Source organism: Neophocaena asiaeorientalis, unplaced genomic scaffold (genome assembly GCF_003031525.2).
Source record: "Neophocaena asiaeorientalis asiaeorientalis breed wild unplaced genomic scaffold, Neophocaena_asiaeorientalis_V1.1 scaffold454, whole genome shotgun sequence".
Classification (NCBI taxonomy): domain Eukaryota; kingdom Metazoa; phylum Chordata; class Mammalia; order Artiodactyla; family Phocoenidae; genus Neophocaena; species Neophocaena asiaeorientalis.
This window is the reverse complement of record NW_020173722.1, coordinates 395,468-414,631: the sequence shown is the minus strand read 5'-3', so window position 1 is coordinate 414,631 and position 19,164 is coordinate 395,468. Positions and strand designations below refer to the sequence as shown.

Below are 19,164 nucleotides of genomic sequence, written 5' to 3'. Positions count from 1 at the left end.
AACAAACATGAAAGGATGCTCAACATCACTAATCATTAGAGAAATGCAAATCAAACTTCAATGAGTTATCACCTCACACCAGTCAGAATGGCCATCAGCAAAAAATCTACAAACAATAAATGCTGGAGAGGGTGTGGAGTAAATGGAACCCTCTTACACTGTTGGTGGGAATGGAAATTGATACAGCCAGTATGAAGAACAGTATGGACGTTCCCTAAGAAACTAAAATTATAACTACAGTATGACCCAGCTATCTCACTACTGGACATATACCCTGAGAAAACCATAATTCCAAGTGAGTCATGTAACACAATGTCCATTGCAGCTCTATTTACATTAGCTTGGACATTAGCTTGGAAGCAACCTAAGTGTCCATCAAAAGATGAATGGAATAAGAAGAAATGGCACATATGTACAATGCAATATTACTCAGCAATAAAATAAAATGAAACTGAGTTATTTGTAGTGAGGTGGAAGGACCTAGAGACTGTCATACAGAGTGAAGTAAGTCATAAAGAGTAAAATAAATACTGTATGGTAACACATATATATGGAATCTAAAAAAAGAGAAGAAAATGGTTCTGAAGAACCTAGGGGCAGGACAGGAATAAAGGCACAGATGTAGAGAATGGATTTGAGGACATGGGGAGGGGGAAGGGTAACCTGGGATGAAGTGAGAGAGTGGCATTGACTTCTTTATACTACCAAATGTAAAATAGATAGCTAGTTGGATGCAGCTGCAAAGCACAGGGAGTTCAGCTTGGTGGTTTGTGACCACCTAGAGGGGTGGGATAAGGAGGGTGTGAGGAAGACACAAGGTGGAGGAGATATGGGGATATATGTATATATATATATAGCTGATTCACTTTGTTATAAAGCAGAATGTAACCACCTTTGTAAAGCAATTATACTCCAATAACGTTGTTAAAAAAATTAAAAGATCAAAAGCTGGTTTTTGCAAAGATAAATATATGGAGAATTCTTTTTATAAAGCAAAATTATGCAGGAGGAAGACAGTACCTCAAGTTTTCATCAGAGAGGCCACATACAATTCAAATCAGAGCTCATGGCCCACCATGGGACTGAAACAACCTGAAGTGGAGAACATAATCTACATCCCACACAGCCTCCAGACAGTCTCTCTGGTAGCCTGATGATTAATGCATAAACTAGAAAGACATTTCATTGACTGCCTTCTAGTCCCATGAGCACAATGTAGTCAATAAATATTTATTGAATGTAATTTCCTGGTGCTTGCAGCACTTACTCTGTGATAACTTATAAGCGAATAAGCAAGAATTGTTCAGGGTGGTTACAAATAAATATATAAATGTATGTTAATGGAATCCAAAATACAAATGGACAGTAAGAAAGGAAATATGTATCCTTCTGCAGACAAGTCATCCAAGTGGTACTAGATTTAGGGTAAATAAGAAAGAAGTGCATTACACAAGCCCCAGAAGTGAGAATTGCAAGAGAGAGAAAGAAGAAAGAAAAAAATGGAGGAAGGAGATTTATAAATGGCTCTATTTCATACAAATGAAAATATATACGTTTTTAAAGTCAATCTTTTTTAGTCTCTCTGGCTTTATGTGTACAATACTTTTATCTGTCACTGAAATAGCTCCTACACTCAGGAAATGGCAGAGTTAACTGAAATGGGCTTCCAAATTACAATTTTTGCAATAAAAATAAAATATGGCTTTCGCCACCCATTTGGAGCTACAGCACTGATATGCTTATGCGATTCCCCCTTAAGCCCCAGTCACATTAGATTCTGAGCCAGGTATCACCAATTCGGCCATGAGGATGACTGTTAGGTTAAATTTATTAAAGTCTGAACATTTATTCTGAGTTAAAAGTAAATTAAAAATTTGCATTTGAAATAATATCCAAAAGGGACAGTGTAATCACCACATTCTCCCTTGTGCATCCTCTGTAAGCTCCTGTGAAGTCTGAGAATGCACAGACACAGTGAAAGCAGGAGCCTGGGAGGTGCTGAAGCTGAGACAGGCATCTTCACGGCTGCATGTCCAGCTTTGTAGGGGAAAGCTCTTGTCTCTGGGAAATGCTTCAGTAAGCAATTCTACAATTTTAATACAGACACTCAAAAGAGACTCTAGTCATGACCAACCAGGTCCAGCCCTTCAGCAAATTGGAAAGAAGACAATAGTGATTGCACAAATCCACATCCACTGGCTCTGATTCTAGGATTGCCACAACCACCCCATGACTAAAGAGGAAACAAAGGTTTCATTGCTGTCAGGCAGCAGGAAAGAGGCAGAACCAAGACTTCTCAGGATTCTTTTCAGGATACCACCCCAAGTATAGAAGGTCATCAGGTCTGCAGTATACTGGACCTCCTTTGGAAGTAGCCAGACAATGCTCGATTCACTGCAGGTTGAGAGTTGTCTTTGCCCTTTCTTTCTTTCTTTTTTTGCGGTACGCGGGCCTCTCACTGCTGTGGCCTCTCCCGTTGCGGAGCACAGGCTCCGGACGCTCAGGCTCAGCGGCCATGGCTCACGGGCCCAGCCGCTCCGCGGCATGTGGGATCTTCCCGGACCGGGGCATGAACCCGTGTCCCCTGCATCGGCAGGCGGACTCTCAACCACTGCGCCACCAGGGAAGCCCTGCCCTTTCTTTTTTATATATAAATGTATTTATTTATTTTTGGCTGCGTTGGGTCTTCCTTGTTGCGTGCGGGCATTCTCTAGTTGCGGCAGGCGGAGGCTACTCTTCGTTGGGGTGCGTGGGCTTATTACAGTGGCTCCTCTTGTTGCGGAGCACGGGCTCTAGGCACGCGGGCTTCAGTGGTTGTGGCGTGTGGGCTCAGTATTTGTGGTTCACGGGCTCTAGAGCACAGGCTCAGTAGTTGTGATGCACAGGTTTAGTTGCCCCGTGGCATGTGGCATCTTCCCGAACCAAGGCTCAAACCCGTGTCCCCTGCATTGGCAGGCAGATTCTTAACCACTGTGCCACCAGGGAAATCTCTGTCTTTGCCCTTTCAATGCTCTGTAGATGATAGTTGAGTAACAGACTTTATAGCCACCAAATCAACCAGGGAAATTTGCCCAGAGATTTATAGATTACTACTCACCTCCACCACAATATCTTTTGCAAATCTATTCCTAATTCCGCTCTCTCCTGACTTCAAGACTACCTACACTTGGTGTCTTTTTGTTAAAGCATAATTATATTTCCCAAATAGGTGATAACATTTTCAGAGTCATGCTGACACTTTTGTGTGTTTGACAAAGGAGGGGCACAGTGACTTGCTGATATGTCATGACTAAAATATTCAAATAAGAGTAGAGACATGGGTATGAAATGTACAGTGTGGGAAGTCAATAATTATGTAATATCTTTTTATGGTGACAGGTCATAACCAGACTTCTTATGGTGATCATTTTGAACTGCATAGAAATATCCAATCACTATGCTGTATACCAGGAACTAACATAGTGTTATACTTCAAAAACAAACAAACTCATAGAAAAAGAAGATCATGTTTGTGGTTTTCAGAGGTGGGGGTTGGGGGAGTGGGAATTGGGTAAAAGTAGCCAAAAGGTACAAACTTCATTATAAGATAAAAAAGTACTAAGGCTGTTCGCAAGAGGGAGGGGATATGGGGACATATGTATGCATATGGCTGATTCACTTTGGTGTACAGTAGAAACTAACACTATATTATAAATCAACAATACTTGAATAAAATAAATTTTTAAAAAGACTACCTAACCACTTTCCAAAAGAGGGAGAAGGAAAAGATCCTGGGGATTTCCTTCCGGGCAGCTATCATCAGTTCTGATTACATGTGTAAAAGCTGACCTGAGGCATCCTAATATACTTTCATATACTGAACACTGTCAGTGCCATCACTCTTACAGACCAGAGAAGGAAAGCCTAAGTCCCTAGCAAGAAAATCTAGGAAAAGGTATTCTAAAAGGTATTCTATAAAAGGACAATCAGGGAAGCCTTCATGAAAACTGAGCCATCAAGCTTCTCAGACAGGGAAGATCTAACAAATCATAACATGGAGAAGGGAGGAAGTCTCTGAATGCTTCTTGCCCTTCAAGCCAGATGCTCAGCAGGCTCACCCCAAATCCAGCAAAGCACACCCCTTTAAGCCTCTTCAATAATCCACCTGCCATTCCGAATCTGCAGCCTCCCTAAGGCTCTGAGGTATTTATCAGATTACCGCTTGAGGTCACATATCCTACTGTCATGTTTTGTGGCTGTTTATTTATATGCGTTTTCTCCTTGGAGAAATTAGAAGCTCGGAGTTCACAAGGAAACACAGTGCTCTGCGTGTGGCAGGTGCACAGTGTGAATTTGTAGTGCGCATACTGAATGAAATTACTTTCCTTGTAAGCCTGGCCCCAGTTCCAGCCTAGAGATCCTAGAGTCCAAAGACTGTAAAAAAGAATTATGTGGAATTATTTGGAGCCAGCTGACAGCTGTTCTATTTGTCTGCTCATTTCTGAAGTCTCCATTGACTATTCAGTCCCATGGAAGCCAGAAACACCTGCCTGTCAGAGAATCAAATGCATGATTCGGAGATTTTGTCAGATACTTAAACCCCAAAGGCGGTATAAGACATAATTCCGACTGTGAAAAAAAATGCATATTTTAAGGGATGGATCCATGAACTCTGCAAAAAATAATTGTTTTCAGTGTAGACAATATTTACTGGCAGGTGTTAAGAGTGCAAAATAGTAACAAAGGGATGAGAAAAGAGGTTGGCATGGCTCCCCTTCCCCAAGTGAGGACCCTGTAACCAGGCCAGTGAGGTGGGAGTACTTGACTTCAGCCACTTTGAGTCCAGCATCCACTGGAGAACAAGATTCCAGGCAGGAGGGGTCCTCACAACATGGGGGAAGGGAGCAGTACCCTAGAAGGGGCGTGAGCTGTGTTCCGTCCCAAGCTGCTTTGTTCCTGTCCACCACACACCTCAAAAGCTCGGGGCAGGGGTGTTAGGGGACTGGGCTAAACCTATCCCTTTAAAAGGTAGATGATTTTTTCAAGGCAGGAGGCAGAATTGATGTGACTATAACTGGTATTAAATGCTGATTGGAATATTTGTTAATTCTAAAATCTCTGCTGAATCTCAAAGTCTATACACAAATTCAGACGTGGACACTCGTTCAGATGACACCACTCAGTGCTTGATCCCAAGTAAGAGATGGAGAAATGGCTCCAGACCTAAAGTCATCATTCACTTTGCTTCCCTCTTCCTGCAGAAAGGTTTCATCTACCCTGGGCTTTGATATGCTCAAGTGTGTCTGTCTCAGGAGGTGGAGAGTCTCTTTCTCTTCATGAAGCATACTTTGTTAGCCATACACTGATTTCTAGATGTTCAAAGAGTTGGTGAAGATTTCTCCAGGAGCTATTGGTTTTTTGTTGGCTTTAGGCCACTGCTTTCTCATTCGTACACATTCACTTCCCTTCAAATTGTATGGACCTGTACAGGATTGCTAGCCTTTTAAATTGCCACACCAGGACTTTAAAAACTACTATTTCTATCACCACTATTCCTTAATCCAAAAAAGGTAAAGATAGGCTTTACATTGGCTAAATTCACAAAGTTGTTCTTATTTCACTGTAAGCCACTGACATATACTTAGGCATCATGTCCCTAGCATAAGGACAAGAATGAAAATTTCTCTCCTGTAATGTTGCTAGATGGGTTCTAAAATATTAAAAATATATGGCTGAGTTTAGCATTTATGTCATAAAAGTCATAAAACTTAAGGACAGAATATGAAAAAGAAAATAATTGTAAAAATCACCAGGACTCAAAGGGCTTTTGGAGAATTTTTCACTGGGCAGGAGCAATGCATAATCACTAATGCAGATTTTGGTGACCAAATTGGAATGTTTGTCCTTTCTTCTCTGTTCCAGGTACATGGCCATCATCCACCCCCTCCAGCCCCGACTGTCGGCCACAGCCACCAAGGTGGTCATCTGTGTCATCTGGGTCCTGGCTCTCCTCCTGGCCTTCCCCCAGGGCTACTACTCAACCACTGAGACCATGCCCAACCGAGTGGTGTGCATGATTGAATGGCCGGAGCATCCCAACAAGATTTATGAGAAAGTGTGAGTAGAGATGAATTTCAGTGCCTTCTTTGTCCTTTCTTGTTCCTTCTTTCTTTTGTTCTTCTTGTGGTTAGGATTTAATTTGTATGTTAGGATTTAATTTGTAAACATTTCTCACAACCACTCTGTGTCAGGTTGATGTGTCCATAATTATCAGGAGACTATTATGTCCCAAATACTATTCTGGACTTTGAATGAAAAGTTTTAAAATATAAGACCTGGATCCTGATATAGCATACCCTTTGGGCACACTACCGTGTCCCTCTTACCAGTGACTTTGCCCTGCCAGTGTCTGCATTTCTTTGCCTGGGAACTTTTTCCTACTCTATAGAATGCCATTTTGCCCTCTTGCACAGCATGCCAGAGGGTAAGGGAATTATCCTTCCCTCCACACTCCCAGCAACTCTCAAAAACAACTGATGGGGGAACTTCCCTGGTGGTGCAGTGGTTAAGAATCCGCCTGCCAATGCAGGGGACAGGGGTTCAAGCCCTGGTCTGGGAAGGTCCCACATACCATTGAGCAACTAAGCCAGTGCACCACAACTACTGAGCTTGTGCTCTAAAGCCTGCGAGCCACATCTATTGAAACCCACACGCCTAGATCCTGTGCTCCGCAAGTGATGCCACCACAATGAGAAGCCTGCGCACTGCAATGAAGAGTAGCCCCCGCTCACTGCAACTAGAGAGAGCCTGCACACAGCAAAAATGATCCAACTCAACCAAAAAAAAACACACACACAAACTGATGGGAGTTGGCATATGAACACCCCAGCTCCCTCCCCCTTCAGGTGGGAGGTCTCTGAGGTGTGTGTTTTACTGTGTTCAGGGTTTCCTCTTGGGATTAATCTCCAGTCACCCTGGTAGCAGCTAGCTCAATGACACACGCTTTGTTAGCCCCACTCCCTACTGGTGTTTCTTTCTCCTTCCAAATAAGTCATTTGCACCTGAATCTTTATCTCAGGATGTGTCTCTGGGGAAAACTAAACCAAAACACCTACCTTCTAGGATTTTGCAGCTGGAAAAATACCTATACATGTGAAATGCATGAGAAGGCAAGGCCAGAACATTGGGACCTTATGAGTAACAGGTCCCCCACAGGACAAGCCTGTTTCTCTTCCAGCGGCCTGACCGATCACATTTAGGGCTTTTTAAAGCTATCTTGGCATATTTTCCAAAATTTCTTATCTTAGAGGCAGCATTAAAATGGCTTATTCTTTGTTTTGTTCTATTCAAGTGAGCAGCAATTTGACATTTATATTATCATCAGTTTTCTGGATTCAAAGCACATTGATAATATGGCTCCTTTTGAAAGTCCTCTATAATTTTCCAATCTTGGGTTTATTAAGTGAATTGAAAAAGAAAGACCACTTGTATTAGAATCAGAAGATCTGGATGTTAATTACAAGATTGCCAGTTTCTAGCTATGTGACCCTGGGCAAGAGCACAGTCTCTCCTCGTTGTTAAATGGAATATGATAAAGCACTGCCTCACATAAAAAACTGCTTTGAAGAGCAAACAAGATAATGTATTCTCACCTTGTAAACTATTAAATGCCATACGAAAGATAAGATACTGTTATTGAACTAAATTCATTAGATAGTATAATATAATCATTATAGACCTTTGAACTTATTAAATGGTAAAATGAGACACTGTACCTGTTGGCCCTCTAGATTTGAGGGTCCAAAATCCTGTTGCACACAGAGTTACACTACTGCATCTGTTCCATGGAGCATGGAAATGGAGCTTGTCAGAAAGCAATACATAAAGCTCAGACTTTGCCTTCCAGACACAGACAGTGGGATTTAATTGATCAAGCAGTGGGAGGATTAATGCTTAGCCTAGGAGATGTTGAACATTTTTCTTTCAAGTGAAACTACAAGCCTGAGCAGAGTCATAGCGGGAGAAAGAACATAGATTTACAAGCTGTATGGGACCCATGAACATGTTCAAGCCAGAAGCTTCCCTCAAAAGGGGGAAAAACAAACCCTCTGAATTAAAGTTCATTATATAAACTGCTTCAGAAACTGCCGTCAACTTCATGCACCTTAGCTCAGTTCTTAGTTCTTGTGAGCTTTTCAAAGTCTGATCACCTTTCTGCAACTTTTTGCTTCAAATAAGCACAGTTCTTTTATCTTCCAACAGATTCAAATTTTAACTTGGAAATAAAGGTTTATTTTCTCACAGATCTCTGGGATCTCATGCAAGAAACAGTAGTGTTTTACTTTTAAACATTTTTCTATTTTATGCTTACTAATGATTAGAAAGTCCCTTTGAGACTCAATGTTTTGGACTGTCCTTTCAAGTTACCTTTAAAGAATGTTGGGTAACTGCTCCTGGATGCATGGTTAGGTTTGCCATTATTGTTTATTTCATGATTTTAACCTCAAAAAAAATGGGCCTGGAATAAGAGCTCCTGATTTTATCTATTCAAGATGTATAAAATGTTTATAGATGCAGTAGTAAGTTGAAAGCGTCCACATTTGCCATTCACATATTGTCTGTGATACAAACATAAGTGTAAGCTTTATGCAAACCTATTTTATTTTTGTCAGTATCTGTCATAATGCATCATGATATGTTTTTTAGGGAATTTAAATTCCATCAGTTCTAAACTACGTACTTTATTATATTCTCTTTTATTAGAACTAATGATTGCCATTTCCACAGTACACAGTGATTCCAAATTTGAAACCATAAGGAAATTTTATTTTGAGACAGGGTAAGAGCATAGGCTTGAGAGTTAAATGAGTGATCAACTCCCAGCTACATCTCTCTCTAGTTGAGTCGTAATAGTCGTTATTCAAGCTCCTCAGACTAATAGTACAGTCCATATAGAGGTGCTGAGAGAAGTAAATAAGGTACTTGCTTAGCTCAGTGCCATGCACATTGGAAAGAATCTAGTGAATGTTACCTACTGTTGTTAGCATCGTTCATTGATCTGGGTACATGGGCAGAAAACTGGCAGCAGGGAGTGAGATGGGCAAATGCTTAGGCCCAATTTATCTGATGAATAATTTATGCCAGATAATTACACTAAAAGGTTTTGTGAAAATCTGGGTCTTTTGAAAATCTTTGAAAATCTGGCATTTGCCTTCTGGCTACATGGTTAACCTCTAACCCTGATCATTTATCATTTAGATTCTTATAAATACATGTATTAAAGTAAACACTTTTAAAGAAATGCAATCCAATAAAAGGACAGGCAAAAGATATCCTTATATATTAAATGGCCAATTAATATATAAGGAGGCACACAACTTCATTCATCAACAGTGAAATGAAAATTAAAACCATAATGAGATCTTACTATCTACCTATTAGACTAGCAAATGTTCAGAAGTCTGACTAAACTAAGCATTTAGAACTTCTGGTGAAGAACCTTAGTAGACTGCTAAAAGTATACATTGATAAAACCACATTGGAAAACATTTTGTAGTATCTAGAAAAGAAGAAACTATTCATAACCCTGCAATTTCACTCAGGGACAATTAATTACCCTAGAAAAACTCATGCTATGAACCCACATACATCTAGATATTGTTTATATCAGCATCATTCTTAAAGCCCTAAACTGGAGATATTCCAAATGTCCATCTTCAGTTAGATGGATATTTTAAATGTGGTGCAAGCATGCAATGGAATATTATGTAGTTGGCAGAATGAACAAAATGTAGCTCCATGCAGCATAAATGGCTCTTGTAAATAAGGTTTTAAAACAAGCAAAATGAAAGGTGGTAATACTACAACTGCAAGCAAAGAAGTAGTTACCATGAAAGTGAAGACTATGATTATCTTTCAAGGGAGAGAAAGGGATGTGATCAAGAAGGGACACTAGGAGTTGCTTCTGAGGATATGGCATTATATTTCTCCAGCACAATGGTACTAGCATGAGTGTTTGCTTTAAAATTACTCATAATACCAAGTAGTTTGACTTAGGCACTTTTTCTGGAATTTATGTTTCATTTTTATTTAACTTAAAATTAAATGCTATCCAAAGGTTTTTGCTTTTGCAAGCTCTCAAGATACTGCTTCCATTGGGATAACCCCAAATTTCCTCCATAAGAAATTATCTTCTGAAGTGTGGGCTGTGCCTGGGGTGACATTCATAAGTACTCATCTCTGAATTAGCCGAAGTATGGATGGGCCCTGTTTCATTCTCATGTTTACTTGCATTTTACCTTGCTAACTCCTATGTGTCAGCCCATTTGGAATTTTTCCAATTGGTCTAAGGGGGGTTAGGACAAATTATTGTCCCTGGAAGGATGTGACAAATGTTAACCAGAGAACAAGCCCATAGACTCTCCACAGCACTCATCCCTTACTGCTATTATTCATAAACACGTACATCTGGGCTACAAAATGCTACAGATAGACTTGGTTCATCTTCCTGGAAAACCATTTAAAACTTCATTTTGCATTTAAAAATATAAATAAATTATGGGGTATAATGAAAGTTCTTATAATTTCTTTAATCACCCATATTCCCATCATTTACAAAGGCTCTAACATTTTGATGAATTTCCATCCAGGGAAATATTGTTCTTAGTTTCTTTTGAAGTGTCTTGTGTACCTACAGGTCAACACAAATATAGATTGTTTCCCTTTTTGTAACACAAAATGTAGCTTATTATGCACATTGTTCTGCTTTTTATTTAACTTAATATGTCTTAGAGATCTTTTCATATCAGTTCATGAAGAGCTTCTCTATTCTTTTTTTCAGCTACACAGTACTCCATGTTATAAATGTACAATATTATTTAACTGGTCACTTTTAGTGGACTTGGGATTGTCTCCAGCCTTTTGCTATTGGATTGCTGTCATGAATAACCTTTACATTTATCATGTAAGGCTATGTGGAGCATAAAAATCCCCAAAATGGAATTGCTGGGTCAAATTTTTATATTTGCCCTCCATACTAATTTACATTCCCACCAGAAATGTGTGAAAGTCTCTGTTTCTCCACAGCCTCGTCAACAGACGGTATTGTCAAGATTTTAGATTTTTACCCACTAAAGTTAAAAATGCATTTCTCTTATTGGAATGGGGTTGAATTTTTTTCATAGTTTGAATCATTTGTATTTACATTTTATAATCCGCCACTTACCGTATCATAAAGAATTTCTTATGTCATTAAACATGTTTGTACAATTGGATGTGAACATATATGTGTGTATCCATATGTAAATAATAGTTTTTTTAACTAATCTCCTTCTTTGAAAATTGATTAGTGATTTCCCTTAGCTGACTAGTAAGATAAAACAGCAAACTTCATAAGCAGGCTGCTTCTAGCTACATCCCTAGATCTCTGCAGGGACAGGTTCAATGTCTTCTGTCATCCACTGTTTATGTCTACAATCTGCAGTTATGGAATGTTATTCTAAAATTATTCATGCAACTGGAGACTTGAGTTCATTATTAATATAGTATTGTCATAGCTTGTGATTGAGTCCTGCCATAATTTTAGCAACTTGGCAGCTGTGACTGCTCTTGTGAAACTGTGACACTACCTAGGAAGTCCTATAATGGTAGAGTGATTGACTGGTGAGGAAGAAAAATTTCACGGGTACGGGTAACCAAAAGTAACTCTTCCCAATGGAGAAAAAAAGCACAGTAAAAGAAAAATTAAAGTATAAAGAAGAAATATTTGGCTTTGCAAAATGCAAATTCAGTAGCTTTCAAAATTATCTGGATCCAAGCCCACTCTTGAGGATGCTATCCAGGGTGTCAAGTTGCCGTGGCCCTGGAAGGTTATGGGGTAATACCCCTGAGGGCAAGGAAGATGAATGAGTCAATATTTCTTTATCAGAGGGCTCATCAATATGGCCAAAAAAAAGTCTGTAATAAGGATGAAAAATGAGAAATACATCCCAAAGAATGAGATTTAGGCAGCCTGGGGAATTTCAGCTTCCCTGAATCATTTATTAATATTGGTCATATGTCATTTTCTGTTAATTAAACTTCTCTGTACATAACTTTGGGGTAAAGTTTTAGCATGAAGTAAGATGTGCTTATCTGAATTACAAATATTACCAATAGTCCTGGGAAAGGAAACTATGTCAGAAAACAGCATCACTCATGACTATAATTACCTGGAGATTTTGTGAAAATGTACGTGAATGTGGATATATTAACTCTAATATAATTCTTTTATTTTTTTATAAATTTATTCATTTTATTTATTTATTTTTGGCTGCATTGGGTCTTCATTGCTGCCCTCGGGCTTTCTCTAGTTGTGGCGACTGGGGGCTACTCTTCGCTGCAGTGCACGGGCTTCTCATTGTGGTAGCTTCTCTTCTTGCAGAGCATGGGCTCTAGGTGCATGGGCTTCAGTAGTTTTGGCATGCAGGCTCAGTAGTTGTGGCACACGGGCTTAGTTGCTCTGTGGCATGTGGGATCTTCCAAGACTAGGGCTCCAAGCCCTAGTCCCCTGCATCGGCAGGCAGATTCTTTTTTTTATTTAACATCTTTATTGGAGTATAATTGTTTTACAATGTTGTGTTAGTTTCTGCTGTATAGCAAAGTGAATCAGCTATACATAAACATATATCCCCATATCCCTTCCCTCTTGCGTCTTCCTCCCATCTTCCCTATCCCACCCCTATAGGTGGTCACAAAGCTCTGAGCTGATATCCCTGTGCTATGCAGCTGCTTCCCACTAGTTATCTATCTTACATTTCATAGTGTATATATGTCACTGCCACTCTCACTCTTTGTCCCAGCTTACCCTTCCCCCTCCTTGTGTCCTCAAGTCCATTCTCTACGTCTGGCAGGTGGATTTTTAACCACTGCACCACCAGGGAGGTCCTCTAATATAATTCTTTATTAGTACCAATTGTAACAGAAGACTGTCTTTATTTATAGCATTTTGTCTTTTGTATGTCATATCCTGTCATCTTAGCTGAAATATTTACATTTATACATATCCTTTAGTTTCATTAATAATAATGAAAATTAAAAATCAACTAATTGGTGGAGAATAAGAAGGAAAAAAGAATATTAGAAAAAGTACCTGCAGTTTACTTCCCCAATTTTCCACATTCTTGATTATTTCACAAATAAAAAACAAGTGTGGATCCTTTACCAAGCTGCTCCAGGCTTTGCCAAAAGGGTGTCAGCATATTAGTGGTTCCAGGACTGTTTATGCTAGCTTGTATGATTAATCTCCTCCCTGACGCCCACTACATTTATATAGCCCAGCACTCCTAGTATTGTCACTGCTGTTGATGGAAAGCAGTTAAACTGATAATGAAAAGTGCATTGATATTTCAGGGGAAAATGGTTGCACAAAAGCAAGTCTTTAACCCTGACACTCAGACAAAAAGTTACAGTAAATAAAATTTTAAAAAAAGAAGGAGAAAGAGAAGAAGCCTACATTAATGCAGAAACTAGGAAGGTTGCCATAAAAATGCCATAAATTTCACTACCTTTCTGGTAGATATTACACAGATAGAGACAAAGAGGAGGCAGTAGCCACCATGGGAAGTCATGTGCAATACATATGGCAACCCCTAATTTGGAGGTGAAAGTGTAAGCCTGAAAAAGATGAGACTACCAAATTTGGGATTCCTTTGTGCTGTCTTGTTAAATTTCCAGAGATAGCTGACCTTACTGAAAGAGAAAACACAACCAGGCCTGAAAGTGTAATTGAATGTAAGATTAAATGGACAATTTTCTACAAAACTGTAAATCACATTAATGCAGCTTGAGAGGCGAAGAATGAAAATACTGCTCGAGAGTTACAATTATAAAAGGCAATGGAATCAAAATTTGTGCAGAAAATTTCTTTCAAATACCTTATAAGCTCTTAATGAGTTCAGAACCATATGGAGAACTTGCTAATTTATTATATGCATTTGGTATGACCTAAATGTAAAAAGTTGACAAACTAAGCTCCAAAAACAAACATTTAGGCCAATTCCATTTCCAACTATAGATAAGAGATCCACACAAAAGAATTCAAAATTATATTAAAATAGCAATTTTTATTTTTTGAGCATGACTTCTTCCAACAATAACGTTAGTAAGTTATCAGTAAATTGTTATTTTATTTTATCAAATGAATTGGTCAAAGGGAAGTATATATTTGTCTCAATAAATGTCAAAAATAAAATTTTAAAAGGTAATATGTATTAAAGAAAAAAATAGTTTATATCAATAATAATCCTTGAGAAAATAAAGTGAATAACACATCTTCTTTACAACAGAAACAAACAAAGAAAACCCCAGAAAATTAAGAAATAGGCATTATATGAAGAAAAACAAAAAAATCATGCTATTTTAGACTTTACTGAATGGCATAACAGAATACTTGAGAAACATTTCACATGATCCAAAACCTGGAAATTATCTAAGGGTATATAGGAAACAGTCTCCCTTCTATATACATTTTTTTTTTGTACACCAATGTTCATAGCAACATTATTCACAATAGCCAAAAAGGTGGAAACGCCCTTCTGTCTTTATGTAATTCCATGAAGATATCAGTTCTTCTCAAACCATTCCAACAAGTATGTTTAGGTGGCTGATAAAGAAAATCATCTGAAAGAATAAATGGATAAAAATAGTTCAAGAAAATGTTGAAAAAGAAGAATTAATTTTGATATCAGCAAAATAACAAAAAAGAAATATAAGAAGTGGCTTGTTCTTTCAGAGATGAAAATACTCAGTACTGAGGATAGAATTGGTCAATAAAAAACAGAATAGAAATCACACACACAGACACACACACACACATACATACACACACACACAGAAACCCAAGAATATAAAACTTTGTATATAGTATATGCTACAGATAACATGTGAATTCTGAAATGATTTTTCCATAATTTTTTTTGGAAATGTTAGAACCCCAAATTCTGTAGGATTTTGTAACTTGAATGAGTTTATAAGTAACCATTGTGGGTAACCACATAACTCACAGCTACCCACAACTTAGAGAGTCAAAATTACATTAGTATACTGAAGCCTCTAAGAGGCTTTCCATTTTTTAATTTTTTATTTACTTTTTTAATATAATATATTCATGTGGTTTAAAAACCAGTAAGTTTCAAAAGTAATCAGAAAAAAGATTTCTTCCTCTAACCACTGTTCTTAGTTTCTTTTGAATTTTTAAATTTTAATTACTTCTTTTCTCCATTGTATATCTTTGCCTCCTTTCTCATAGTTTAGTTGACCATATGTGCGTGGGTTTATCTCTGGGCTTTCTATCCTATTTCATTCATCTATGCTTCTCTTTTTGTGCCAGTACCATATTGTCTTGATTGCTGTAGCTTCGTAGTATAGTCTGAAGTCAGGGAGTCTGATTCCTCCAGCTCCATTTGTTTCCCGGAAGACTGCTTTGGCTATTCGGAGTCTTTTTTGTCTCCATACAAATTTTAAGATTTTTTGTTCTAGTTCTTTAAAAAAAAATGCCATTGGTAATTTGATAGGGATTGCATTGAATCTGTAGATTGCTTTAGGTAGTATAGTCATTTTCACAATATTGATTCTTCCAATCCAAGAGCATGGTATATCTCTCCATCTGTTTTGTTCTTAGTTTCTTGTGAGCTTTCCAAAATTCCTCTCTGCTTATCAAAAAGGGTTTGACTATATATTCTAATTATCTCCTTTCTTAACACAAAGTGTCATATATGACATACCATATTCTTGTTTTTTCCACTTACAGTTTAACTCAGATATTCTTTCCCCTTAGTATTAAGCAAATAGTCTCATTTTTTTCTTTACAGCTGCATAGTATTACTTTGTATTGAAAAATCATAACTTATTTATCTGGCATGATATTGATTTATATTTGGATTGCTCCTAGTGCTTTGCTACTTCAAATAATATTGTAATGAATAGGCTCCACTTTGATAATTTTTCAGCAAAGAAACCTGATGGTTTTGTTTAAACCTTGTGTTTCCCAAATTTACTTGATCATAGAATCCTTCTTTTGACTAACCCTGGTAACATCCCACAGAAATATTGTCCATAATATATATTCTGGTGAAACTCTGCACTAATCAAAAAAATGTGTTTCTTTCTCACATCTTAAAATGAATATAAATTCCAAATATATTGGAAAGGAGTGAAAACTTTCAAAAAATAACACTCAAGACAAAACTAAAATGAAGAGATGGTTGGTTTGAGTATAAACATAGATATAGATACAGGTATAGATATATTTGTTAAATACTGTATGCCAGGAAACTCCATGAGAGAGTTTGGCAAATGACAAAGTGAGGGAAAAACCTACAATGTATGAGACAAACCATTGACAAAATTAACATAGAGGAGACCTGAGCACCTGTGGTTGGAACACCAAGTCCAAACCACTGGACTAACAGAGATCTTCAGGTACCAGGAATATTAGTCAGTGTGAGCTCTCCCAGAGGCCCTCATCTCAGCGATGAGACCTGCCTCCAACCAACTGCCTGCAAACTTCAGTGGTGGATGCCTCAGGCCAAACAATCAGCAAGACAGGAACACAGCTGCACCCATCAAAAAAATGAGATGACCAAAAAATATGTTACAGATGAAGGATTAAGGTAAAAACCTACAAGAGCAAATAAGTGAAGAGGAAATAGGCAACATAACTGAAAAAGTATTCAGAGTAACAATAGTAAAGATGATCCAAATAGTAATAGAAATGGAGGCATGGATTGAGAAAATAAAAGAAATGTTTAACAAGGACATACAAGACCTAAAGAACAAACAAACAGTGATGAACAGCACAATTACTGAAATGAAAAATACACTAGAAGGAATCAATAGCAGAATAACTGAGGCAGAAGAACAGATAAGTGAACTGGAGGATAGAATGGTGAAAATAACTGCCATGGAATGGAATAAAGAAAAAAGACTGAAAAGAAATGAGGACACCGTCAGAGACCTCTGGGACAAATTAAATTCACCAAAATTCGAATTATAGGAGTCCCAGAAGAGGAAGAGACAAAGATAGGGTCTGAGAAAATATTTGAAGAGATTATAGTCAAAAACTTCCCTGACATGGGAAAGGAAATAGCCACACAGGTCCAGGAAACACAGAGTCCCATACAGCATAAACCCAAGAAGAAACACACTAAGACACATATTAATCAAAGTAAAAAACATAAATTCAAGGAAAAAATATTAAAAGCATCAAGGGAAAAGCAACAAATAATATAAAAGAGAATTCCCATAAGGTTATCAGCTGGTTTTTAAGCAGAAACTCTGTAGGGTAGAAGGGAGTGCCAGGATATATTTAAAGTGATGAAAGGGAAAATCCTACAACCAAGATTACTCTACCCAGCAAGGATCTCACTCAGATTCAACAGAGAAATGAAAAGCTTTACAGACAAGCAAAAGCTAAGGGAATTCAGCACCACCAAACCAACTTTCCAACAAATGCTAAAGGAGCTTCTCTAAGTGGCTTCTCTTCTCTAAGCTTCTCTTCTCAGGAAAAGAAAGAGACCCACATAAACAAACACAAAACAATTAAGAAAATAGCAATAGGAACATACATATCAATAATTATCTTGAATGTAAATAGATTAAGTGCTCCAACCAAAAGACACAGATTGGCTGAATGGATACAAAAACAAGATCCGTATATAAGCTGTCTACAACAGACCCATTTCAGTCCTAGGGACACATACAGACAGCAAGCGAGGGGATGGGAAAAGATATTCCATGCAAATGGAAATCAAAAGAAAGATGGAGTAGCAATATTCATATCAGAAAAAATAGACTTTAAAATAAAGACTGTTGCAAGAGACAAGAAAGGACACCACATAATGATCAAGGGATCAATCAAAAAAGAAGATATAACAATTTTAAATATACATGCACCCAACATAGGAACACCTCGATATATAAGACAAATGCTAATAGTCATGAAAGGGGAAATCGCCAGTAACACAATAATAGTGGCGGACTTTAACACCCCACTTACATCAATAGACAGATCATCCAGAGAGAAAATAAACAAAGAAACACAAGCTTTAAATGACACAATAGACCACATAGATTTAATTGATATTTATAGAACATTCCACCTGAAAGTGGCAGAATACACTTTCTTCTCAAGTGCACATGGAACATTCTCCAGGATATATCACATCTTGGGTCCCAAATCAAGACTTAGTAGATTTAAAACAATTGAAATCATATCAAGAATCTTTTCTGACCACAACAATGTGAGATTAGAAATCAATTACAGGGAAAAAAACTGTACAAAACACAAACAAATGGAGGCTAAATATTATGCTACTAAATAACTAAGAGATCACAGAAGAAATCAAAAAGTACATAGAAACAAATGACAATGAAAACATGAAAACCCAAAACCTATGGGACACAGCAAAAGCAGTTCTAAGAGGGAAGTTTATAGCAATTCAATCTCACCTCAAGAAACCAGAAAAGTCTCAAATAAAAAATCTAACCTTATACCTAAAGCAACTAGAGAAAGAAGAATGAAACCCCCAAAGTTAATAAAAGGAAAGAAATCATAAAGAGCAGAGTAGAAATACATGAAATAGGAATGAAGAAAACAATAGCAAATATCAATAAAACTAAAAGTTGATTCCTTGAGAACATAAAAAAAATTGATAAACCTTTAACCAGACTCATCAAGAAAAAAGGATAGAATTCAAATCAATAAAATTAGAAATGAAATGGAGAAATTATAACTGACAATGCAGGAATACAAAGGATCATAAGAGACTACACAAGCAACACTATGCCAATAGAATGGACAACGTGGAAGAAATGGAAAAATTCTTAGAAATGCACAACCTTCCAAAAATGAACCAAGAAGAATTAGAAGACATGAACATACCAATCACAAGTAATGAAATTGAAACTGTAATTAAAATCTTCCAGTAGGGCTTCCCTGGTGGTGCAGTGGTTAAGAATCTGCCTGCCAATGCAGGGGACACAGGTTCAAGCCCTGGTCTGGGAAGATCTCACATGCCGCGGAGCAACTAAGCACATGTGGTGCAACTATGGGGACTGTGCTCTAGGGCACGTGAGCCACAAGCAGTGAGCCTGCATACTGCAACTACTGAAGCCCACACACCTAGAGCCCATGCTCAACAACAAAGA

General features: G+C 37.8%; 1 protein-coding gene across 1 annotated transcript in view; it reads left to right on the top strand.

Moving 5' to 3' along the window:
* Window positions 1-19,164, top strand: part of TACR1 (tachykinin receptor 1) — an 88,056-nt gene that overhangs the window by 10,791 nt on the left and 58,101 nt on the right. Inside the window, exon 2 of the mRNA XM_024750663.1 lies at window positions 5,902-6,096. Coding sequence (XP_024606431.1) covers window positions 5,902-6,096 — 195 coding nt within the window. The remainder of the gene's footprint in view (window positions 1-5,901; window positions 6,097-19,164) is intronic.